At 47.8% G+C, this 26508-nt stretch overlaps 1 protein-coding gene across 2 annotated transcripts in view; it reads left to right on the forward strand.

Annotated features, from left to right (window-relative positions):
• Positions 1-870: 870 nt before the first annotated feature.
• The window catches only part of TOX3 (TOX high mobility group box family member 3), a 98478-nt gene continuing 72840 nt past the window's right edge, over positions 871-26508 (forward strand). For both annotated transcript variants that reach the window (XM_037066325.1, XM_037066326.1), the window contains exon 1: positions 871-1233. In XM_037066325.1, the coding sequence (XP_036922220.1) occupies positions 1147-1233 (87 nt within the window). In that variant the 5' untranslated portion in view covers positions 871-1146. The remainder of the gene's footprint in view (positions 1234-26508) is intronic.

Genomic DNA, 26508 nt, shown 5'->3' on the forward strand with positions numbered 1-26508 from the left:
CCAAGCCCCTCCTTGACGTTCCGAAAGTCCCTTCCTTCGCCAAGGCTGGGGGCCGCGGTCGTCGAGAGTGAACCCGAAACAATCAGTGCGGGCGGGGGGAGGGTTAGGTCACAGAAACAGAAAGAAAGGGAGAGGGGGTGGGTGAGTGCGGCAATAAGTTAACCACCCGGAACCTTTTAGGAAAATGGGGACATTTTCTCGGAGCAGGGAACGATCCGCCTAGATCCAGTTACGCAAATGCCTTCCTAATACAAACAAGAGCAAAGAAAACACGAAGGGAAACGACACGAGGCTTAACCCGGGAAGCCTCAGGTCTGCCTACCTGTGAAAGGTCAGGCCCCGACACCCTACCACAGGTGTAGGTGGGGTCCCAGCTACGGGGAGATGCGCGTGCAGGTTGGCTGCTGGGTTCGGTGCATCCAAACAGGGAACATGAGTGAGGCTAGGCAGGGTGTAGGGTAGGGGAAACCGGGGGCGAGGGGAGGAAAATGATAGAAAGAAGGGTGGGACGGAAGCGGATAGCTTGTGGCTGTGGAGAACAGGAGCTGGGGTCCGAGAGAAGAGGTAATCGCAAAGGCGGGGGAGGCCCACACCGGCACGGGGCTGGCGACGACCACTGCGGCCGGGGAAGTAGGGAGCGAGGAGCGCTCCGAAGCAGCGGGGACAAAGAGGACCGGAGCGGGAAGAGGGGCGAGGTGGGAAGAGCAGGGGCCCCGAAGAGGGGGAGGCCGAGGCGCGGGCGATGGGGAAGGCGCGGGCTGCGCTAGGCGCGGGGTGAGCGCAGAGGGGCAGCGCGGGGCAGGGCCGGGCGGGGCGGCTCGGGGGAGGAGGGCTCTTTTGTTATGCATAAAGGACCCGCTCAGNGGCCCGCGCGCCGCGCTGCCTCGGCGTCCCGGAGGGGCGCGTCCCCTGGGCCGCCTCCCGCTCTCCCGCGGCTCGCGTGGCCGCGCCTTTGTGTGCGGCGGCCGCGGCTCCCGGGCTCCTCGGGATCCGATTGCTGCGCTCCTCGGGCCCCGAGTCCTGCGCGCCGCCCCCCGGACAACCTCGACCGGGCGCCCCTGACGGTGGATCTAGCGGCTTCGAGGAGGCGGGCACCCGCCCCGGCGAGCCCCAGCCTCGGCCCCCGGCCCCGGGCCCGGCTCCGGCATGGATATGAGGTTTTACCCCGCGGCGGCGGGGGACCCCGCCGGCCTGGACTTCGCGCAGTGCCTGGGGTACTACGGCTACAGCAAGGTGACCGGCCCGGGCCCGGGGGGCGGCGCGGCGTGGGCCACCTCCCATCCCCGGCGCGCCCCGCGCTCCAGCCTACCGCCCGCTGCACTTTCTTTCCCCTCTTTCCTCCCCTCTCCACTCCTTTCCCTTTGCGTCCTCGTCTCCGTCCAACTCTGCCTCTTCTCCTGACCCCTTCCACCCCCGCCCGCCTTTCCCCCTTTTTGTCTCTCTGCCGGCACTCCCCTCTCTCTGCCTCTGTCCTCCGCCTCTCCTCCCACTGCCCCCCCCGCGCCCCCCCCCCCCGCCGACTCTCCTTTCCTGCCCCAAAGAAGCGAGGAGCAGCCCGAGACTGAAAGGAGGACTTGCGTGTGGTTCTTTGTTGTTGTTATTAGTAAACACGATCTTGGCCCCCTTGGGGGGGTGCGCAGGAGACCCTGATCCTAGCGGTGGGCTAACCTCACTGCCCCGTTCCCAGTCCATTCACCTCCCCCCAACACTAGGAGGGCTGGACCCCGGGCCGCTGAGGGAAGGAAAAGAACAAACTTTTGAGCGTGCCCTGGACGGGGGGCGGGGGTGGTGAGTGGTGGGACCCCTGCAGGTGGCTTTCGCTACCCTCTTGTAGGGCGCTGTGGGCCACGGAATGGAGGTGTCCACCCCTCTCTCTTAGCATGAGTCGCTTCTCATCTTTAATTTTCTGGGGAGGGGTAAATTTAGCTTTGGGGGGAGATTAGGGTCGGAGAGCTGCACGCCACGCCCTAGAGTACCCCACCTTCCCCAGCGCAACTTCGAGGACCGAAGGTTCCTGGGGTCCAAGGCAGATCTCAGAGGGTGGCGGGCCGGAGCAGCTCCGAGTGGCGAGTTGGTGCGAGAGCCGCAGCCCTCCGGCCAGGGCGGCGCAGCGTTGCGGTCTCCGTCCTTCCCGACGCCCGCAGGGCTAAGCTTTGGAGGGAACAGCACCCTGAGGGCGGTATTCAGAGAAAGAACTGTGCCCCGGCTGGCTGGTGCCTTTTGAATGTGGTTTTTCTTTCTCCTCCCCCCCCCCTTGCTCCTCCCTTCTCCCCTCTTTTTCTTTCAAATCGTAGTTTGTTTATGATTGCTTGGATAACAGGGGAGGAAATCAGGAGCCTGCCCAAAGAAAGGTGCTACACAAAACTAATGAATAAATCTCAAGAAGAGGAGGAATTGTCTGGCGAGTGAGGCGCAGCTTGCTGTGGCCCTGCCTGTTTATTTCTACTCGCTGCCCGACGCCGGTGCTGAAGTTTGTGAAAGACCTTCGCGGTCTCTTTCTCGCCCCGAGTCATCGTCGCCCCGTGCCTGGCACCGAGGGGCCTTCCCGCAAGTGTGGGAAGGAGGGACATCATCCAAATGTGTTTTAACCCGTTGGTGGTGGGGGCGTCTGTGCTCTCCAAATTCCAGGAGTGTCACGCTAAACACAGAAAGCAAGAGAAGCGAGAGAAGGCCTTGTCGCCAGAGTTGAGGTTAGCGTCCTCTGACGTCGGATTGACTCGGGTTATTAAATGCTTTCCCAAGTCCCTAATGTCTGCTGAGTTAGGGACTCGGGCAGCCTAATTAAGTATGTAGCGTTTCTGAGACTGTCCCTAATTGTTCCCGTGCGGTATTATTTATCTCCTTACATGGGGGCCTGTGCCCAGGCAACCCTTGTATAACCAGGCAGGCTCTTATTTTTGGAAGCCATTACCTTGCCTAATGTACCTCCTCTCTCGGATTTAAGCTCAGCTACGCTCTGAATGACACCAAAATAGAAACCTTTTGCACTGATCCAGTCCTGGTGGTGCGTGGCAAATCCCTGTGTTCACTGGGACCCCAGGGGTACTTCAAGGGACCAGAAAAAAGTGTGGGTGTTTTGTGTGTGTCTCTTTTCATTTTTTGAGAAAGGCTATTTTGAGTCCATTTAAAACTCCAAACATTTATTTCAGGGAGTGTATAGAAATCTTGAAGACACACAGTATTTATTGAGATGCATGTTTAACTTCAGGAGTTGCGGGGTGGGGTGCACGTTAGTTTACTATCGTGTTTTCTGAATGCAGCTGTGTGCCCGAAATAACTTGGTTTCTTGGTCATTCAGCATTCTGGTCGTCATGAGCGCCGTGTGTACCCGACTCAGGAAAGGCAGGCACAGTGCTCAGTGTTGGTAGAAATCAAATTGCACATATTTTAAGGGATGTTTGCACGTACTTCCTTGAGAGTAAAAAGAAAGAAAAAACAATAACCTTTTGACTGAGCCACAAAATTGTACTTTCCTACTCTTCATTGCACAAGTGAAAACCCCAGTTTTATTCCTTGTAATTTTTCTTTATAGGGAGAATGGAGTAGAAGAGGAAGTATTAACTCTATGGGTATAAAACAGCAAGTGCTAATTAAAGGTTTATAGTGTTTGTTTCACAGCTAACTTGCGTATCTGAAGTGCTGCTGCTATTCAGTGTGGGTTTATGTTGAAAATGTAAAAAGCAGCTTACAAAGCCACACGTTTATTTTATTTGGAAACACCTGTCATCGTTAATCTCTTGAGACTTCACTTGGACGACATGCATTATCTTTCTGGACGGGAAATGATGGGTTTTGAAGACAGTAGGTTTCAGCCCTTTCTTGTTTTACCGACCATCTGGGAAAGTCCAGAAGAAGTACAGAACCCTGTGCTCCAGGCTTAGCCAGTGAAAAGTTAGCGCTTACCTTTAAATTTATTTACAAGCCGTGAATAATAGGGTTTCATTCATCTCTCTCTTTAACAAATGAGCCGCCTCCTTTGTATACATTATTTGCGTGTGTATTATCTTTACGTTCTGCGAGTATATGGACCCTTTTTAAATGTCAGCGGGTGTGAAAGTGCGCTCTGTCTGTGGAGGATGGATGAAAGAGTTTTGAGGGTTCAAAAGTCCTTGCAAGTAGCAAAATAACTTCAAATAAAATATAGCCAGGATCATTAAAATCAGTTAATAATTCATGAGCCAGCCACTGATGTATAAGCTTAAAGTCATCTCTGTTTTCGAAGGGCTGGTTTCCATTTTATTTTCAAGTGGGAAAATCTGTTTGAATAGTTCTTTTTCTGAGGTGGCCAACAAATTAACTGGAGTGTGCACACGAGCGTGCACACACAAACACACACACACACACACTTATATTTTACAGAAAGGCCTTGTGTTCCTCAAGTGGATTGCTGACCCATGATCTGTATATCTGGCATTTTCTTTCCCTGAGTTCAGTTTATCTTTTTTTTTCAAGTTAGAAGATAATGTGCAGCATATCTATCAATTGGTGTGTAATTGTCAGAGGTCTGGCACCCCAAATAAACAGTTGCGTTTAATGTGGGTATAAGGCGAAGTTACATAGTCGGTTAATGATGAACTTGGACTACAAACTGGTTGCTAGCTTTTTCTGCCTATTCTTGGGGTTCCCCCTCTTCATAAGATGGCTGTTAACTTCTTACCCTAGAATAGTCCTGTGTCATCTTTACCCATCAGCCCCCAGCCGTGCTTTCTAATTATTATGTGTGTTATTGATCACTCTGCCTAATTAAGATGTTCCGATGCCCACGCTTTAGCTTTATCTCATTGGGCAGGTTCTCTGTCTTGGTCAGCTTGAAGGGTAAGAGGGCCTGAAGGGTAATTTGTCATTTGTCTATCTTCTTGGAGACTCTGGTTCAAATTGAGACCATATTGAGAAGGGGATTTGATCGAAACTCTTGTTAGGTTGATGCCCTGTGAACTTGACACATGAGAACTAATGATTTCATTTTTAGGGTCTAGAGTACGGACGGGGGTGTGGAATCTTGAGAGCAGATGAGAGAGAGTTTTCAGTGTTTTCCCAGCTCAGGTCTTCAAAGGAGAGGAGGAAGCCACATTGTGAAAGAGAAGTAAGATCATTCTAAGGACCTGAGAGCAGGGGTCATTAACGCAGATGCCTGGGGGAACAGCCAGTTACCCTCCTTGGACAGAGGGTTTGTGGGCTAGGGAAAACCCGCCCCATTGACTGAGTAGTAGGTTCTTGTTTGCCACGCAAACATTTTGTCCCAGGCTCTCCACATTTTGTAATTATTTTTTCAAGAGAATGCTAATCTGGATTTTTAGGTGAAGTATTTTGAATTTTTAAATGTTGGCAGGAAATGAACCCTGCAATCCATTATGTTTGACCCTCCAAACATGCCTGTGTACTGCTTCTTTGCCACCTTGTCTTCGACAAATTCGTGTGCAGGTAGGGTTCGAAATCACTTGCTTGGTAAGTCATTTCTGGTTTATGTTCAACGGTAAGGACAGTTCCAGCTCCATGTCCTGCTGGGCGGACACTTGCGTTAAGTGAGTAGAAGAAGTACAGTCTATCCACTTCCAATGTAGTTCTAGTCTGATCACTTGGATTCTATCGTAGGTTAATTGCATGGTCTGAAGTCCATGGAGAAGTTCTAGAGCAGGGGTGGGCAAACCCCAGCCCACGGGTCACATCTGGCCTGCCATCTGCTCTTGTATGGTCTTTGAGTGAAGAACGGTCTTTACATTTTTAAGTGGTGGAAAGAAGCCCGAAGAAGAGTAACGTTTTATGACTGCGAAACTAACACTTGTGTCCATAAAGTTTTATTGGAACGTGGCCCCACTCATTTGTTTACATGTTTCCATGGTTGCTCTCATGACAGGGGAGCACAGTTGAATAGTTGTGGCAGACTGGATCGCCAGCAAAGCCTAAAACATTTAATGTTTGCCTCTTTACAGGAGAGGTTTGCCGACCCCCCATTTTAGATAATCAGAGCTCTTGATGAGCTGTCTTTGCTCCAAGCCTCGCAGTCCTAAGAAAACCTAGCTAACAAGAAGGAATAACTGGGAAGATAAGTGTCTCAGAGAATGTTTCTCATGAATGCTTCCAGAACAGTGGGTTCCCAGCCCTGGCTGTTCGTTAGCTGTGGCTGAGTGGGAGGGAACTCCTTCAAAATACACTCATGCCCGGCCTCCGCCCTTCGCCTTCCCCAGACCAGTTCTGTAAGAGGACTCTTTGGGGATGGGACCCGGGCTGCGGTGGTTTTAAAAGCTCCCCAGCTGATGGCAGTGCGCAGCCCTGGTCGAGACGCTTGATTGAGGCAGAGGATCCTGCTTGGCAGGGATCAGCCTCCAGGAGCTGGAGGATCAGGCAAAGGAGTTTGTGACTTGCCGGATCGAAGACAGGACTCAGGGCGGGAAGGTTGGTTCCTGGTTGGCACTCGCCCCTTTTCAGAACTTGGGGGGTTCCAGGCACTGTTGATCTCCTCTGCTTCGTATCAGACATCAAAATTCATGTTCCGAATTTAATGCAATATGGTACCGTATCAGAGTCGATTAGTTGCATTTTGTAGACATTTAATTAAGCATCTGTTAATTTTAATTTTGTAGTTTGTGTGTGTTGTGTGGCCAATTAACTTTCTCCCTTGCATTTTAAACATTTCTGTAGGTCCTGGAGAAGCTTGTAGTTCTAAGTGTCTGGCTTACAGTGACTCATGGGTAAAATATTCTGGCTCTCACTCACTGGGGGCCCACCGACACCCCATTTTGCCACCCGGGACAGTGGAATGGTCATGAACATCCCGTGCTCGGTAGAGGCTTGCTTACAGTTAGCCACAGAAAGGTAATCGTGGTCATTTTAGATGAAGTCGGTACGTGTATGAAGGTGGTCGCTACCACCTTCAAAGTGTGTGTAGGTATTTTAAGAACTAACTACTTCAGGTCACAAACTCTCAGGGGGATGCTGAGTCCTCTGGAGGACTTGTTTAATCTCCCAGTATTTAAAATATTCAATTAGTCATCTCCACCTAAAAATCCTTACATATAGATCTAGATTTCCAGCTCTTCTTTGGAAAAACTCAGAAATTCCGCGATACGGGACCAGCACCTTCAAGTTGGCAACAAGTACTCGTTGCCCTTCAGTTGACCATGCCCTTCCCTCGGGGTCCCTGGAGGCTTCGGGTTTGAAAACTGACTAAGAAGAGGCAAAATTAGATGAATGGCCAGGGATGCTCAAACCTAGTGAGATGAAGTCACGGTCGTTGGAGAGAGACAGACCAAGTGTTCCTCGTGTGTAGGAGGGAGGAGGAAATGGGAAACAGTAACTTGTGGCCGTGGGACAGCAGTGTTTCTCAAACCACAACCCACACAAGAATCACCTGGAGAGCTTTCTGCTTTCTGCCAACCGAGTGTCGGCCCTTACCCCTCGAGGAGACTGAGTTGTGGGGGTGGGGTGGGGTTCCCAGGTGATGCTGATGCTGTCCTGCGAGCAGCGTGGTGCAGAGGGCTTTCGGTGGCAAGGCAGGGAGTTTGTCCTCGGTAAGTTTATCAGTGAGAATGCTTTGGGTTGCAGGTAACCACACTCGACAGAGAGTGGCAGGAACTCGAAGGAGATTTGACAGAGAAGCTTTGTAGGCAGTGTTGAGCTGTTCTGGATGGGTCAGTTGTGTCTTCATGGACTCTCTTTTATTTTTATTTTATTATGCCTTTCTTGGTGTTCCTGCTGTGTCCTCACGGTCACGAGTTGGCTGCTGTAGCTGAGGTATCACCCTTGCATGATGGCATCCTTACAATGATGGGGGGGAGGGAGTGGTGGGGGGTGTGGAGTGATAGCAAAAGACCACGTTCTCCTCCGTACCTTTCTTATCAAGAAGGACAAGCTTTCATGGAAATAGTTCTGCCACACTTTTATATTGTACTGATGACAAATGAATCACGTGTTCACCCTAGGCCAATCATTGACCAAGCAGAAGGAGATTGCTGTGATTGGCTTAGACCAATCCCATGTCACCTGGGGCTGGGTAGAGTGTCCCATGAGCATAATTGGTATTATGCTCTGTTAACAAGGAAGAAGACTGTGTGAAAGGAAACCAACAGCGTCTACTACAAGCACATTTGAAGAATTTTGAATGGGCAGTGGGTGGTTGGAGTTGTACTTTGTGAACATGGATTGACCAGAGATTACGGTAGTCAGACAAGAGGTGTGAGGGACCAGGGAGGCTGCCATTGCTCCACTGAAGTAAAGGTGTGAGAGGGATTCGAACCAAGGAGATGTGAGTATGGATGTGAAGGAGAGGAAGGCGCTGAGCAGGGCATCTTCGTTACATGGGAAGGGAGCAAGAGGAGGCAGAGACGGCTCTGGGTGTTTCAACTTGGGCTCTGGATGAACGCTAGGACTTTGAACAGAAGCAGAGCAGTCAGCGCAGAAGCCGGTTTGGGAAGGAACAGTGGATATTTTGGTGGGGAGTCCCCACAGAGACATCAAGGAGGCACCTGGACCAGTGCACCAGAACTCAAGAGAGCTCAGGGCTGAAGAGCCAAAGTTGAATCTTCCCGAGTGTGGTAAAGTGATGGAAATGGATGGGACTCCTCCAAGAGTGAGGAGACAGGCGTTGCAGAGGACATAGCTTTGGTCTTGCAGGTTGGTTGTTTGCTGGTTCACCTTCCCAGTTAGAGAGGAAGTAATGTGTGGAACTCAAAACTTTTGAAACCCTAGTGTATCATTATAAGAATGATACACAAAGAGGTGTGTGTGTATTTGCATGATGATATATCCTTTCTGTCTTAATAGTTATTTCCAAAAAAGATTCTTAAATGGTTGTTATTCAGTGGGGATGATGCATAATTTGCAATAAAATAATTGAAACCCTATAAGCCATTTATGAATTAGAACTTTATGTTTTTTTGTTTATGTAAGACGTGCACTTTCTCATTGGGTTTTGTGACACATTAATGACATCCAGTATCTTGGAGAATCTGTTTTGAGTGTGGTTGATGAGAAAGGCCAGTTTCTACCAAGTATGCTTATAAACTTAAGAACGATTTGAAGGTGGAGTCAGCTCTTTCCAAAAACGAGAACACACGCATATGTACGTGTACACGACCCTATGGAAAATACGAGTAGAAGCTTTATTTAAGGTCTGCATGAGAAGCTTCTGACAGGCTTAATTTTCTCCCTTTGAGAAAATTAAGGAAAATTATTTTACTCCTTGGTCTCCTAAGTTTGCACCCTGAATCCCCTCCTCAGGGAGGCCATGTTCTCTTGAATACCTCCATGCTTGTGTGAGGCACACCAGCCCTTGGACAGTGGTGTGTCTTAATTTAACTTTGTTTATAAAAGAATCATTTGAATGTCTTGATAATCCATGAGTTAAAGGAATTGGCCAGTATCAAGAAGTATTTGGATTGCACCCAAAGTATCTGTTTAAATGATATAAATTCCTTCTTTCGGTGGAGATAGATTTCAAGCTGGGCCATTCTGTTCCAAAAAGGCAGGTTTAATATGGCCTTTTCTGCATGGACTAAATTGTTCATATAGAGAAATTATATTAAATATGGCGATGGGAGCAAAGTTTTTAGTATTTTAAATTGATGTAGTAGAAGTCACTACCATATTGAGAGGTTTTCTCAGCAGTTTCTGTAGCTGATTTCAGTGTGCTGTGGAATAATCAGTGTTTTACACTTTCTTTTCAAAATCTTCTGCATATAAGAAGTCCCAAATGCTGACCTGACTCAATAACTTTTATGAAATATGTGTAATTGGTTGGAAGTTGATTTCCTTGAACAAAATCATGAGCTAAATCTAGAAATACTGAGCATACATCGTAGATCTCTCTCACTGCTCCTTTATGCCCATGCTGTGAATGAGAAAAAAAGTCCCATTTCAACTGTGAAATGAGTGGAGCTTGACAGTTTTCAAGATTTCTGAGAATTTGAGTGTACACGCTGCTGCTGCTTTGGGCAAACCAGAATGGGCCTGTGCCCACTTCATGCAGATACTGTACCTATTATTTATTAAGTATGTACTAGCAATGCACTGGTTAGGGGCTCAGTTAAATGCGATCAGCCTTCAAGAAACACCTCGTTTGTTAGGGGAGCAACTGTGTATGTGTAAGTGTCCATGAAACGTGTGTGTGCATGTGTGTGAATATGTGTGCATAAGGGCAGTGCCCTTGGCTGAAGCCATTGGTTGGTGCTGGTGAACATGCTCCAGGAGCAGATTGGATGAGGGAGAAGGCCCCCAGGGGGTGGTGTGACCCAGTAAAAGAGCTCAGAGAGGCTGTCAGGCTTGGGACAGACAAGGGGGACAAATGGGATTGTGCGGTGGGAGATGGGGTTGTCTGAGTCCAAATGGTGGAGGCACGGGAATGCCTGGCGACCCACTGGGGTTTTATTTAGCAGCTACTAGTAAATTGTGTGTGTGTGGAAGGGGGTACATTTGCATGCACAGGTGTAGTTGTGTACATATGTAGCTGCTGACAGCGTGAACAGGGGGCTGGTTAGCTAATGAGAAGACATGTTCATGATGGTACCTGAGAACGTTGGAGGAAGAGATTAAAGAGGCGCAGAGAGGGGTGGAGTCATGGGCAGGGCGAGTATTGGTCGTGGAATGAGGCTGTAGGTGCAGGGGCGTTAGCCTTGGAATAAATGATTGCTGACCCTTCTTTGAGATAATTGGGACTAAAGAGAACATAAGCGAAGGGGGGAAGGAAGCAGGGAGGGAAGGAGAGGCAGGTGACAGTGTCGAAGGGGCGTGGAAGTCGGTTGACAAACCCAGGGTCCGTCTCAGCCTGCTTCTGCCTGGATGCTCCCATTCCTCTCCACTCCCCGCTTTGGTGCCTCACCCCCCGGCCTTCACCCCTCCCTTCTGCGCTGGCTCTTCCCTCGGTCGGAAGCCCCTTGTCAGAGATCTCTTTCTCAGGGTTCACGTCGGAGCTTTCAGGTATGGCCTGATCATGAGGTAACATCTAAATGTTTCAACTACCTTTCTCCCTCCCTCCATCACTGTCTCCCTACCCTCCTTGTTGTGTTTATAGCATGCACCTACTTGAATTCTGTTTACTCATTTAGTCCTATGTTTCTTGTGCCCCGTATTCCATTCACTTTCCTTGGGGGGGGTGGGATTTTGGTGATCACTGTACACCCCGCATCTAGAACAGTGCTTGGCACCTAAAGACAGTGTGATGAGGAGTGAACTGGAGTTGAATGGAACTGTCGTTGAAAAGATGTAATTGTTGTTTAATCATTGAATAAGCACATTGGACCTACTATGTGCCAGACTCTTCTAGGAAATGGGAATGCAGAGTTGAAGAGCCAATTGTCCTACTCTGAGGGAGCTGGCCTAGTTGTAATGATCCCTGTTAGACGTTTATGAGCTTACATTTTATTTGAAGTTTCCTCTCTCAGTATTTCATGTGTCGCGGGGTGGATCTTGCCCGGACAGGAATGAGAGAAGGACAGAGGCAGAGGGAAGTCACTGAAATGACTGTTGTTAGTCCAAGTGTGCGGTCTAGGGGGGAAAGGGTCCAGGCAGGGGAGATGCCAATACAGGCAGAGAAGTGTGTCAGTTAGAATTCTCCCACTAGAAATAGAACACTAAATACATAACTCCAGTAGCAGCAGCTGAAATGAGGTACACATTCATCTCTCCTTTTCCGAGTGAGGCGCAAAGGTAAGCAGTAGTTCAGGGCTGGTGTACAGTGGCTTTGTCGACATCTGGGAGCCCAGCTACCTTCCGCTTCTGAGTGGCCCTTGTTCTCACGGTTCAAGGTAGAGTGCCAGTCTTTGTCGCTGGTCCAGTCGGGAAGGAGGAAGAGAGGTCAAGGGTAAGGGGAAGTGTCCAGAAGATGCCACATGACACTGGCGTGTTTTTCACTGGCCAGAACCGGGGCACATGGCCTCATCTGTGACGACGGGCTACCCGGGAAAGGCAGGCTGTGCTGTGGCTGGCCGTGGACCCAGGGAAACACTCGGTGCCTGTGGAAGAAGGGGCGAGTGGGTAGGTGGGGGCGACGAGTAGTTTCTAGCAGGTGCGTGGGAGTGAACAGTGGGTGAGGGCCAAGGAACCCAGGAACCTTCTTGAGTATCCGCAGGTTTGGGGTTTGGGGTGTAAACCACAGCATTACATTGGGATAGACTGCATCCACGCTCAGTTTTCATCTGCTGCTTGGAGTGTCCTCTTTGGGTGACCCATGTGTTACCTTTTCGGTTCTTTCTTCAGTTTTGGGGGTTTTATTTGGGGTATGCTCCAGACCCCCAATGATTTATGTGCTTTGTGGGAACTGTAAAACCTGTTCTCATTTTAATGGATTATACCTATATTTTAGGCCCACATTTCTCTACTTTGCACAATTCCTCTTGAATCTTTGTGCTACCATTTCTCTGGTCTTCAGTGTTGGTAACAAAAGTTTTGAGCACTTGTCCACTTTTTCCAAACTAGATTTTTTCAAAAATGTAAGTGATGAACAACAATTAAAGTAAACAACAATAACAACAAAATGTAAGCGAGTGCTTTTTCTTTTTGATCAGACCCAGCTTACCTCCCACCCCCCGTACCCATACATCTATTGCGTCTTCTTCCCCAGACACCGGCCATCCTTACTGTTCTTCCTTCTCCCCATTCCAGCCACGGGCCGCTTGCATTCACCCTTGGCTCTTCTTGCAGGCTTAGCTACAAAGCCACGTCAGCTGCCCCCTGTCCCTCCTGTGTTCCTCGGTCCCCTCTGCTTTAGCTTCGTGTTTTGGCAGCCTTCAGGCCAGCTTCTCAGACAGAAAGCCTTTTCCTAGCGTTCTACCCCCTCCCCACTCCGGCCACCTGTGGTCTGCTTCTATTCCCTGTTAGGTTTCTGAACGTATCTCTTCTCCAGGGAGCTCTGCTTTGCCAGAGGAGACACTCACTCTCATGGAGAGTGGACTGGAAAATGGACTGGCTCCGTTTCTGAGCCCTGGGGCTGTTGCTGTTCCCGTGACTCCTCGGAATTGCCCAGCTCTCCTCTTACACCTCCGCCTCCCCGCATCTCCCACGTCACTGCTTCCCTAGTACTGTCTGTTGGATGCTCGCATGGTGTTTGCTCTGCTGATGTGTCTGCTTCTTACCTCTTGTTCCCAACTATTGGGGGTATCCTCCCAAGGCTTGGCTCTTACCCTTGCCTGTTTTTTCACTTTATATATGGATCTTATTTGCTGCCTTTCGCTCGTCCCCCTCTGGTACTGTGTGTATCAGTTACCTATTGCTGTGTAACAAATTAAACTGTGTGGCTGTTGGTTCTGCAAGCCAGCAATGCAGGCTGGGCCTGGTGGGGACATTCCTTTGTGTGTTTCCAGTCTATGGCAGGTTGTCCAGGAGGCTTTGCTCTGGGTCTGGCTGGCTGTCCGCTGGGTGCCCTCTTTGTCCCGTGTGTGTGTCTCACCTCTCTGTGCCCAGGCAAGCCCACGGGCCATCCTGGTGGCGGCATTCCCAAGAGTACTCAAGACCTGAAAAGGGCCACGCTGTTCCTTCTACTACATTCTGCTGCCCAGAGCAGGTCGAGAGGGTAGCCCAGATTCCAGGGGAGAAGGAACAGATTCTATTTCTTGAGGGGAGGGGCTGCAAAAATCTCCCTACCGGGGGGCATGGATACCAGCAGGTTAGGAGGAGTTGTGGCCATTTCTGTGATCTACCCCAAGGCCCCCAGTTCTCATATCCAGCCTGATCGGCCTCCTGGTCTCCTGTGCGGCCCCTCTCTGCAGGACATCCCCACTACACCATCTGCGGCCAGTTCAAGTCCAGCGTAAGCCACGTGCCAACGGGCATTGCTTCTACCCTCAAAGTTCCTCCTCACATTTTCACTATTTATCTCAGAGCCTCCATCATTTCCAGCTGCAAAAACTTAATTTTGATTACTTGTCCTCTTTTATTCCTTGAGGTCAATGAAGTACAGCCTAGGGAATATAGGCAATAATATTGTAATAACAATGTGTGGTGCGGGGGCGGGGGACCCTTTGTAAAGTACGTGATTGCCTGACCACTGTGCTGTGCCCCTGACACTGAGACAGAATAGCACTGAACGTGACCTGTGATGGAAAAACACAGTTTAAAAAGCCCCATTTGGTCAGTGTCCAAGACGATAGAATATGAACTCCTATGTGCCCGTCACGTTGGTTTGAGTATATTCATAGTACTGTTTTTTTCTTTGCTTTCTTATAAGTATTAGCCCTCTTTTCAGAATCAAATGTACTCTCAAGAGTCACCCCCAAATTCTATGGAGAAAAGCAGGTTAGGAGTGAATACTGAGAGTGCGTTTAAGTGCGGTGAACACATCTGTAGAGGATCCAGGAGGCTTTGCCTGTTTCTCTACAAGAGGGATCTTTACACTGTCACTGTGTGTGTGTGTGTGTGTGTGTGTGTTGCATCAATAGTGTGAAACTCTCACACACACTTTTGATTCCTCCCCCTTTCGGCCTGCTTTATGGGGGTGAATACAACCCCCAGTTTAAAGCGCTAGCTGGAGTTTGTTACTTAAAGGATGTTTCCCCCCAGAATTACGGAATCTATTGCAGTAATGCAAACAGGGACATTGCCAGGCTCTCTCTCTCTTTTAAGTAATGTTTGAACTCTTCTATTAGTAAAATAGTGTGAATTCCGGAAAGTTCACACCTTGCCATGATCAGCCTCTGCCCTAATTAAGATGTGCTTTGAATTTCACCTGAAGTCTGTGCTAAGATGAACTGGCATTGGGGTTCCACTGGGGTCCGCGTGGTTGGGAGGCGTCTCTGCGCTCACACGGGGACTTTGTCCTTTGAGAAAGCACTGCTCTGTGGGCTTGGGGGACCCTGCCTGGTGCCGGCACGGACCCTGCCCACCCATTAAAAGAAGCAGTTAGCTGCCCATAAAACCAGCCGCCGCCTTAGGTGGCTTTCAGGGGACGTGTGGCAATGCCGAGGTACTTTACCATTGTCTTGGGGGTCACTGTTTTGTTGTACCAGCTTCCTGAAAAGCAGAAACATGTTATTTTGGTAACTTTGGAAAGGAGCCCGACTCATTCCAGCACCGGCCGGTGCTCGTGGGTTCTGTTTACTCCCGGCCAGCTGCAGGAGGGCTGATGGATGTCAGTGCCAGCAGGCTGGCGGTGTGCGGGGGCAGAGGCCTGGAGCGAACCCCTTTCCACGTTCGGGCATGTTCCCGTGCCCCGTCTCTGACACGGCGATTCTGTTCCGGCTGCTGGGTAGGCGGTGGTGACCCCGACTGAGCAATTCTAGGGCCTTATAAACTCAACCACAACGTAGGATTAGTGTGCGTAATAAATAAGTTCGCCATTGAGCTTATTCACCATGTAGAGAATAATAGCAGGGTTGCTGTAAATATTGACTGTAACTGTCTACATGAAGCACTTCATTACAGTTGGCTATTGTCACCGTTGTTATTCTAAGATATTTTTACCCTCGGCTCAGGTACATATCTGAACCTATGGAATATTGCTGACCGTAGACTATGGGAGAAGAATCTCACCTCAGGATATCCCGGTATTTTAACAGAACTATTAGGATGACTTCACCCCTTGGGCATCAGCAGACAGATTCTCTATTCTTAGTGTTTAGCAGCATCCCAGGCTTCTCCCCCCTAAAGGTCAATAGCTTCCTCCCAGTTATGACAATCAGTAATGTCTCAAGACATCACCCAGTATTCCCCAGGGTGCAGACCGTCCCTGGTGGAGAGCCAGTGAGGTGGAGGAATATTCTGGAAAACTTTCTGGTTTTGTCATTTAAAAAGTGCTAACTGGGATGAGTTCCCCCTTTGTTGCAAAGGGCATCTCTCTAAATATAGGGCATGCGTTTCTCTAGGGCTCCGCTGCGCTCCGCAGTGCCGCCACCACTCCTGGAGAGCTCAGAAGGCCCTGGTCCATCTCGTGTGGACGGCAGCCAGGGAAGGAAGCTTCTGGGCCGAGTGAAAGAGTCCCCTGTCCTGTCACCTGCCCGCTGTTTTTGCTTCTCTCCGTTTGGCAGTCTCTCTGGGTTAGTCAAACTATCTTTAGAATTTACAAAGCTGTGTGACTTCTGTGGGCTGAGAAGAAAAGCTCTTTGTGTTCATTGGAGGCAGTCGTTGCCCATGAACTGGGAAATCGGCTCAGCGAGGGCCGGCTTGTGTCTCCAGGAGCCTGAACTCAGTCGGTCACAAAGCTGCTTGGGATGAAGGGTTAGAACACCACCTGGGACCGGTGCCGTGCAAGGGTTGCATTAGAAGACTAGACAGAACCCGGATGCCAGGGATTTACACGTCTTGCTCCATCTCTTTGGAATGTGTGGGGCACACTCAAGTCGATTATTGTATGTGTTGGGTTGTTCTCAGTATAGCTGCTGGTTTTTTTGTTTTGTTTTAAGTCTTGAGCCATGTGAACCTCCAGCTCAGAAGTCTTTCTTTTCATTCACTCGTTCCTCAGATGTTTATGGAATGGCTACTGTGTGTGGCCTGGGGTGTGTAGACGTTGAAGGGGTAGCTTTGGCTTCTCAAACTCTCGAGTTCAGGAGAACAGCAGCCACATCTGTTTGGTTTGTTGCTAGACACCCAGCCCTGAGCCGGGAGTGTAGGAACATCTTAATACCCAAAGACCTTTTAGACACTGTGCTAATATTCTGTGTCCCTTGCCTAGAGATGTTTGAACAATTGACAGACGTCATAAGGAAACCTGTAACAATGTGTTTATAGGAATAAATTCCAAGAAAATGCACTGTGCTTCTCCGGCACTTCCTGAGCGGTCAATCTCCAAGCCTACCTGGGTATCCGTTCCCAAACTACTTGTCACTGTGTCCCCCCCGCTTTCTGCCCTGCCTGGAATTCCCAAAGGGAAGGGGAGAATGCTGCAGACCACAGTGTCGCCTCTCGGGCTCTGATCTGGGTTTTATTGTCAGGAAATCCCCCTTTTCAGGGACTTCATTGTCTGCACCCTCTACCCGGCCCTCCCCCAGCCCCCCAACCCCTACCAGCCAGAGATTTCAAGGCTTTATGGAAATGAAAAGTTGCTCTTCTTCACAAAAAAGATTGGGGGAGATAAAGTGATTAACACTTATTTTGTTCGGGAATCCATCCGAGCTAGCATCCTTGAACACTCATTTGGCTTGTAGGAAGGGTAATCTCTTTCAGAAACAGTGGACAGAATTGACCAATTCATTATGTATGTAAGTCTGCTTAAGAATGTTTAATTCAGTGAGCCCTCACCCCCAGCTTCGTAATCTCCCGCCCTGGCTATTCTCTTCTCTTTGAGTTCCTGCAACTCATTTCTCCCCTGATTATTGAATCTTTCCCTGGACATTCCGGGCTTGGTGGAGTCTCAGTGAATAGAGTTATGGAGGAAAAGAAAGGCAAAGTTCCTCAACTCTTTTAGTTGGTGGTTGATGACTGGATCGTTCTGGGGTCAGTAAACTTGAGGACCTACAAACTTAGATGGAAAAGCACGAGACAACTTAAGCTAAAGGGTGTGTTGGAGGATGCTTTACAGGCAGTGGGAAATTCTGGTAAAGAGTAGCTGCTGTGGACCATGGGGTCAGTTCCTGTAGCGCCAGCTCTGGGAGACTCAAATGAGAGCAAGTGAGCAGACCGATATTTTTACTACTTAAACATAGGAACAAGTAATGCAGCGGTGGGTACCTTTCAATGGGATTGCATTGCACTGTTTTTCAGTTTCTCTTGGGTTTTGGAAGGGTGTGCGCGCGCGCATGTGTGTGCACCCGTGCATGTGTACATGCAGCTGCCCTGTGGGGCTCAGATGGACGTCCCAGCATTGGGGCAACTCAAGAGATGTGAGAAAAGGCCCCTCATCAGTCACCACCTTTGTCCTTAATGCCCCGACTATCTGGTAGCACAGAAATGGGGATAGATTCACAAATGCTCAATGGTAGCCACTAATTTGAAGTTCAAGTTGGCCCCTCTAGGTGCTGGTAAAGTTACTGATGGCAGGATGCACACTTCTGAGCAAGTGGAGAGATGCCTCAGGTAGAATTTAATTATTATTTTATTTCATATGGGCTCTGTTGTCTCAGTAATTTAGGTAGGTGTTCTGGACTCCAGAACACCTAAATAAGTTTTATTTCCATTGCTTTTCCAGTAGGAGGGCTTCAGGGAAGAGGACAAAAGGAAAAGATAACAATCACACAAACTTATTCAAGTGGATCTTTTTGCTATTATAAATACATGAATGGTGCCTCTCCCCCATTCGTCCACCTTTGCATTCATCAGCAAGAGTCCTGAATTATTTTATTTACTGTATCTGATTAGGTGCCATTCGATCAGCACATACAAAGCCGGGGACTGTCAGGATCTGCAACTGTATTTTATTCTTTTAAAAAACCAATCCCCAAACCTTTTCCACCCTCAAATGTCTTAGACCTTTTAGATTTTTGAAATCAAATAAAACAATTTTTTTTTAAATTAAAAAACTAATTATCTTTCCAACTAAAGAAGTTCGTTTGGGAAATTTTACCATAACAGAACAATGTCAGGGTGGCTTGCCTTAGAAGGGCAGAAGATGGGGTTCTTGGAGAGGAGAGCTGAGGCCAGACTGCGGAAGCCAGGGCCTGTCTAGGTTCAGGGTTGGGGCTCCATCCTGTAGGCGCTTTCGACATCCTGTAGGTGCTTTCGAGCTCTGTCTGCCCCAGGGGTCAGGCTTAGATCTCTGTTTTGCAAGAGGGCTGGACTGGGGGTGCGAGGGAGGAGGGTCCCTGTTCCTGTGGAAAGACCCGAGTCCCTGGAAGGGCAGCGTACTCTGCCTTTCTGCCTTGTTCAGTGAAGTCTTCTGAAGTCTCATTAAGAGACTTGCTAATCACACACACCTCCCCAGGGCGACTTGAGACCATTTGCATTTACTGCTCCTTCCACGTAAATCATGGTAATTTTAGGAAGAAAGACTTGCAAACATCTAAAAAATTCATTTGAATTCATTTCTCCAATTTCATCTTTAATATATCCTTTTCTTCCAGGCAATCTAGCGTCTGGTCAGAGTTATTTTAAAAAATGGAAACAGACCACTTTTAGGCCCTGTTGGATTCAGCAAGTTATTAAATTTCCCATCTTTCAGGTTTATTTTTTTTCTGATGCTGTAGTTCAAGATAATGTTTTTTTAATACTACATGTAGAATTCCAGAGATTCATAATAGCTTATGACATCTTAATGTTCACGGTTGACATTCCACTGGCCATAACCAACTGTGATAAACAGCTCTGTACTCTGTGAAGATGACAGCCACTAAGTGAAATGCAGGGACATGCAAATGGTCCCACAGTCTTATGAATCATGTTACAGGTCCTGAATGTTAATTTTGAAGGAAACCCATGCTTAAATTTAAGGTTTATGCCTTCAATTTCTAGCCCTTTTATTCTTCCCAGAAAAAAAATTATCAAGCGGCAATACTTTAAATGAGTTTAATGAACTGCAAAGACTGACATTTTTACTATAAAAGTCACACTTCATTTAATGAGTAGTTAAATATTGATGCTATGTTAAAATACAGGCAGAATGAAAATGGCACAATGGATTTCCAAATAAGAATTCAGGGTTCTTTTATGTTGAAAATTTCATGAACTGAAGGGGAAAAAAGTATCATTCATCAGAATGTCTTCATAAACACAAATAATTCCAGTGAAGTAGCATATTAGCCCACAGCACATAAGTCCCAGTAGATGGACAGGGTTAGAGGTAAGTCTTTCTTTTCGCTGTTTGATTCTGCATTAGTCTTTGCCGCCAAAGGACCCAGTGATGTTAAAACCGGTTCTTGTCTTTCATGAGAAGGGTGCTGACATTACAGGTGTGGAAGCTAGTTTCCTTGAACTGACTTACTTGGGTGTCAAGGAAAAATGACTCTGTTGATGACTGTTCTAGAAAAATAACTGAGCTGGTTCCTAATAGTGCTATTGTTCCCCTGCTCTGCGGTGGCTCTGATTCGTTCACAGTAAAAGTCAAAGTCCTGCACAGCCTCAGCCTGGTGGCCGCCATGATGTCCTTGACCTTGTCTCCTAGGCCTGGCTCTCTCCACTCCGGCCACACACCTGGGTCCTTGCTACTCCCGGGAACTCCAAGGCGTGCTCCCACTTCAGGGCCTTAGGTGTACTTCTCTGCCCTGGACTCCTCCTTCATATGTTTTCATGTCTCACTTTTCATTTCCTGAAGGTCTTTCCTCCACAGTGTCCTTTTCTCAGGAAGGCATTTTACGACCGCCCTGTCTGAAAGTGGACTCTCTTCGTTTTCCCTGTATTCTTCATCCCTTTTCCCTGCTTCCTTCTCCTCCAAGCGCTTGGTCCTCAGACATACTCAGCATGTATTTCATTGGTTGCTTGTCTTCACCATGCTGAACATACCTTGTAAGGGTGGAGGTTTTTGTCTCTTCACTGTTTCATCTTTGTTGCCCAGAATTGCACTGGCTAGTTCAAAAAGTATTTGTGGAATGCACAAATGAATGGAGGAAAATGGCTTTTTTGAGACAAAAGTGGGATTTTTTTCAAGGGAAACATTCCCTTTGGTAGTTGGGAGTGGGGAACAGAGTACCAGGAGAGACACGTAGAATGTAGATTTGGGAGCCACCTGCACGGATAGGTGACCAATTCATCCCAGGTTTCCTGGAACTGTTCCAGTGTTACCATGAAAGACTCATGTCCTGGGAACCCCTCGCTCTCAGCAAACTCAGAGGTTGGGCACCCTGTGCACAGAAATAGACTGGAAGCTCTTAGAGTTTGCAGGAAGGCAGAGCTCGCAAAGCCATGTTGTTCATGGGCACTGGGAAGGTGGTGCAGTGCTGCACCTGACCTGCCGGAGGCCATGGTGAACTTAACTTTGGCCCCTCTGAAGGGTGGTTTCGACTCCATACCGGCCAATTACAGCTCTAGGGAATTGTAGACCGGTGTTGTCTGCCCTGCAACATTTTCAAGGGGAACCAACAACTTTGACTCTGTAATGTTTTCCATTTTAAGTGTTGGCTAACTAATTGGTGATTGTCTAAGGCTTGCATGTGGCCTGTGGGATGTGACTTGGCTGCATCTGCTGAGGTGGGCCCGGGCTTTCAGCTCATTAGGATATAAGGCCTATGAACCTTCATTTTAAATCCTAAACGAAGAACATAGTTATTAAATGTCTTTATTGTGTGGAGGAAAGAAATGTCATTGTTCACTGTAGGTAAACGTTTGATGTAATTTACATGGGACGATATTAATATTTGTGGAATACGACCAAGAACTATTCTAAGCACTGGACCAGTATTAATAAATTTAATCCTCAACAACTCTATAAGGTAAGTACTCTTAGTGTTCCAATTTACAGATGACGTCATAGAGGCAAGACCAGATGAAATAACTCATTCAAGGTCGTGCAGGCTGGGAGGTGGAAAGAGCTGGAATTTAAAGGCAACAGGCTGGTTCTGGGCCGGTGCTCCTTCCCCTCTGGCTGCTCAGATTTTAATGAGCACCAGAATCACCTGGAAGACTTGTTAAACTTGAGGTTGCTGGGCCGCACATGCACTGTGTCTTACTGGGTTGATGGCAGGTGGATATCAGGAATTTGCTTTTAACTAACCAACTCCCAGGCGATGCCAGGGATGCCGTGCGGAAACCTCAGGTTGAACACCACCATCCCTAGGCCTCTGTGTGGACCTGGACCGCCGGAGAGAATAGACACCGGAACAGTGTGCACAGTAGGTCTCTGGCTTGCCTACTCTGGGGGCTACTGTCTTCTACACGGGCAACCATAGGCATGTGCAAAACTTACTTAATAGGCATAAAATGGCTTTTTTTGTCAAACGAAGCACTTCCTAGACCCCTGTAGTCTTACACAACTTAAGGCCTCTGTATTTCCAAATGTTTGACAGAGGAACTCGGTCTGGCCAGCGGCACCAATGGACACCAGGGTGAGTTGGTGCAGGACGAGGAAGTAGGGGTGAGCTCTACTGTTCGTGGGCCGTGATTTGACTTTTAGTTGCCGAGATGTGTCATTAAAACCATATGGAATTACATACAGAATATTTCATTTCTCTTTGCCTCTTGGTCCTTCTTACATCCGTGAGGAAAGTGTCTGCTTGCTGCCAGCATGGTTTAGCCCTAATGCTGGCTTATCTCTCTTTCTACAGACAGCCGGAAAGAGGAAGAGGCACGGGAAGAGAGGGGGGGAGGGGGAAGGAAGAAGAGAGGGAGGAAATTCAGGACTCCGTTCCAAACCTTTCTGTAGCTAGCAGTTTGTTGGAATTAGATTAACTTGCCATTATTGCATTTCTTTTGGTGGCTATATTCTAGTGATGTCAAGGAATGTTGGTTTTCCACTGAGGATGCAAAGTTTGTTCATAAAAAACACAATTGTTTTCATTCAAATGACTGAATTCTAAGATAAAAGCTTACAATACCTTATCCATAACTCCCAAATTCTAAAAGTTCTGCAAACCAAGTTAAAAAAAAAATAAGCTTATGGCAACACGGTGCAGCGAAACCCGAGCAGGACTCGTGTGGGGTTGTTGTAGTCCCGTCTGTGCCCGCCGTCGAGCAGGACTCCGACGTTTCACTGCAGAAACGGTCGTGTGTTGGCTTTTGGGGCGCTGTCCACGATCACTAGGGGCAGCGTGTGAGAGATGGCGTACACATTGTGTAACTTCCCAGTCTTAAAAAATCTCAACCGTGAAAGATACCCGGCCCCAAGATTTTGGCTAAGGAAGAACGTTTACCCGCTTTCAATGACACCTGTCGGCAAGGTGGCCACACACATCACTGGGACCCCGAAGGCACTGGTTTGGGGGAAGGGCTGTAAATTGAGGTGAGTCTAGGAACATGAACAGNCACAGTTGTTTTCATTCAAATGACTGAATTCTAAGATAAAAGCTTACAATACCTTATCCATAACTCCCAAATTCTAAAAGTTCTGCAAACCAAGTTCAAAAAAAATAAGCTTATGGCAACACGGTGCAGCGAAACCCGAGCAGGACTCGTGTGGGGTCGTTGTAGTCCCGTCTGTGCCCGCCGTCAAGCAGGACTCCGACGTTTCACTGCAGAAACGGTCGTGTGTTGGCTTTTGGGGCGCTGTCCACGATCACTAGGGGCAGCGTGTGAGAGATGGCGTACACATTGTGTAACTTCCCAGTCTTAAAAAATCTCAACCGTGAAAGATACCCGGCCCCAAGATTTTGGCTAAGGAAGAACGTTTACCCGCTTTCAATGACACCTGTCGGCAAGGTGGCCACACACATCACTGGGACCCCGAAGGCACTGGTTTGGGGGAAGGGCTGTAAATTGAGGTGAGTCTAGGAACATGAACAGGACATAACGTAACGTGAAGTTCCCCCGTTTTGACTTTCTGTCAACTTTATGTCTCTGTTCGTTCTGTGTTTAATGTAAGACAAGGGGCTGGTCCTGCTGCTCAGCCTGATCTTTTTAAACAAAAGCTTTTGGGGAAAGTTATAGTCGAAGAAATGACACTACTTTTCCTGGGAAACTGAAGATATTCTACCAAGAGTCTGTTTGAAAATGGATTTTGAAATACTGTTTCAGGATTTTCAAAAACACACCAATTGTTCTTATTGATCTGCTCTTCTTGTGTTTGGATTTTATATACCAGCACCTCATAAAACTGGGCCTGTCCCGCATGCAGCGTCTGCACGCACGTTCCCGTTTCTATTGACCGTGGGGATATTGAACGTGTAGATCATCTTACTGGTGATGGCCGGTGTTTAAGCCTGTCCTCTCAGTGTGAAAAATGGCAGGCTGTCCAATTATCACACCCCTTCCCTTTGCTGAGCTAGGATTTGCCTCTTTCACCCACTGAGGTCCAGCAGAGGGGCAGAGGAGAGAGAGGCGAAAGACCCAGGTGCTCACCGGAGGTACAGTGAGGGGCCAGCCCATTCCGGGCATGGCCCCATTGATGGGAGCGGTGGTTCTGTGATGAACGCCTCTCTGGCGGTTGGACCCATCTGGCCAGGTTGGCGGGTGGACCTCCAAGGGCCGGCTGACTCTGCGTTTTATCAGTTTCTGTGATGAACACACTGGCTGTCCCCTTTCTAGTTTCACTAAGGTGAACGGTTGGGAATAAGGGGGTGTAGGTTTCAATGCCACGTGCACGAGCTAATGAAGAGTTCATGGGCTTTAAGCAATTTGTAGCCTCCGGAATGCTGTGGGTGACGCAGGAGGGTGTGGCCCATCCGTCTTCCCAGGACGTGCACTGCTGGAAAAGGTTGGTGGGATGCGCCTTCAGTGATGCAGTCTCTCCCTGATCTCCTTGACAATAGTTGTCCCCAAACTCTTGTCCTCGCTGCCAGGGTGGATTTCCTAATAACTGACATTGTGCTCTTCTGTGTTTTCACCCAGCCTGTAAATCCAGGCTCATCCATCATTGTCCTTTGTGTTTACACTCAGGTGTGAATTTTGGTAGGAAAAAACCTGAAATGACTTTACTCAACTTTAGAATGCTAATGGTCATGGAAATGTGATTCAAATCAGAAATATCCCATCATGAACGAGCATGTTTGGGAAACAGGAAATCTGGGAGAAATCCGTGAAGGAAAGGAGTGTTTTTTTAATTTATACTGTTCTAAGGGACCTGAAGCCCCCAGTTCTAAATCAAGTAAGTGACTCTTCACTTCTGTGCCATATAGTATTGCTAGTGTTGCATTTTATCAAAGTAAATGTAGATATTTAAGAAATACGTTGCTGCCGATTCTTGTAAATATTAGAATTCTTGTATGGGAGCAGTGAAATGAAAGCTGTGTTAGGACTGATACCATTAGCAGCAATATAGAGAAGATGTTTTATTAAATACTAATTTCATATGTTATTTAACAAGTCGCCAGCTTCGAACACATTAATCTCTCTTTTTAATTCCAGGTTGATGGTCTGGGCCTTACATATTGTCTCCCTGAATAGGCCATTCAATAACTATGCAAACTATCTATTTCTCCCATGGGTATTTGTGCTTTGATATATTCTGATCCTTATTAAATTTAAACAGGATCAAATTTACACAGCTCTGGCAGAGATTTATTAAAATACACCGAATGGACAGCTTGGTGGGAGTGCAGTGTGCTGTAATAACATATGCCTTTTACCAGAGAATAGTAATTATTGAGACTCAAATAAATCTGTAGGAGGTTAAATATATATGGAAAAGATATCGGCTGTGGCTCTTCAAAACCAGCCTGAAATATTATTTGGAGACGTGTTACTGTGCAAAGTAACAAACCCCATCCTCTTACAGTCTAAATATTTAGCAGTATTTGAAATGCAGGTTTTTAGGGGTGTTTTAAATTCTGGAAGGGGGTGGGGCTTCAGCGTATCAGAGGTGTCACGTGTTTAGGTATACTCCATTTGTAGAGGCACCTGTTTGTCCCTTTGCCCTACTTCTTATTACATAAAACGGGAAACGCACGTATTACACAGTTTGCCGAGTCCTTCTTTTGGAAGCAGAAATTAATGTCTCCTTTGCTTGGGGGTTTGGGAGAGGGATTGCAGATAGACTAAATAGAAGCCCTTTTCATAGGTGTAATACATCATACTTTCCAAATATTGTTTTTGCTTTCCTTACATCTTTTCAAAGTGGTCTTGGTGTGTTTAATCTGGCTTGAAAAGGTGGCGGTATTCCCAGTTGATCAGTTTTCTTGGGGTGATGGCATCGTGGGGGAGAGGGGGGGTTTTAAATACTGAACTTGGAGGTGAGATACATGTAGCCTGCCCGTTCTTTCCGAGCTCTGTGGTTCTAATGTTTTATTTTTCATAAACTATTTACTATGTTACATTTGGCATTATCAGGACTTTGGTCTTGTCTCTATTTATGGACACTCCTGGGGGTTGGCCCGGCCACACCGAGGACGAGGGGGCTGCCATTATGGCAGGAGATGGTTTTGTCACGACCAACCATCCTGGTTTTGCTCCTCCTTCCTTCTCGCTCTAGAACTTGAATTTCTTCTTCTGCGTATTTCCTGTATGGAGGCAGAGGGCTAGGTGGAGGTGGGCCACCCCTCTTTCCCAGTCAAAATCTTTTGAATGTCAGGTGAGACCAGACTGAAGGGTCTGGAACCAGGGGGCTCTTTGAGGGGCAGCATCTGGAGGAAGTGAGTCAAGATTCTCCCAGAAATGTCCCAGTTCTGCCCTAAATGACACTGCGCATTGGTAAGGGATAGTTAGGGCAGGGGAGAGGAAGTCTGTTCTTTGCTTTGTGTTAGGATGTTATTTCTTAACACATAGTCTGTATGTGTATGTGTGTGCGCTGACGTGTGAGTATTGTTTTATAAGAGTCACTATTCATCCTTTGGAGTACTACGTTGGCTCATAAGTGATAGTTGTGTGTACATGGCACTCTAGGTAAAACATTCTATAGAAGTTCTTAAGTGCCGTGGTGATCAGGGTTGTGTGTGTGTGTGTGTGTGTGTGTGTGAGAGAGAGAGAGAGAGAGAGAGAGAGGGAGGGAGAGAGGGAGAGAGGGAGAGAGGTCAGATTTACTGAATATTATTAACCTATAGTGAAACTTGCCAACTTTAAGTTCTGACAAATAGGTACAGTTGTGACACCCACCCCTCCATACAGAACATTTCCATCACCTCAAGATGTTCCCTG

This window comes from Sturnira hondurensis, unplaced genomic scaffold (genome assembly GCF_014824575.4).
Source record: "Sturnira hondurensis isolate 20B ecotype Veracruz unplaced genomic scaffold, ASM1482457v3 Scaffold0016617, whole genome shotgun sequence".
NCBI classification, from domain to species: Eukaryota; Metazoa; Chordata; class Mammalia; order Chiroptera; family Phyllostomidae; genus Sturnira; species Sturnira hondurensis.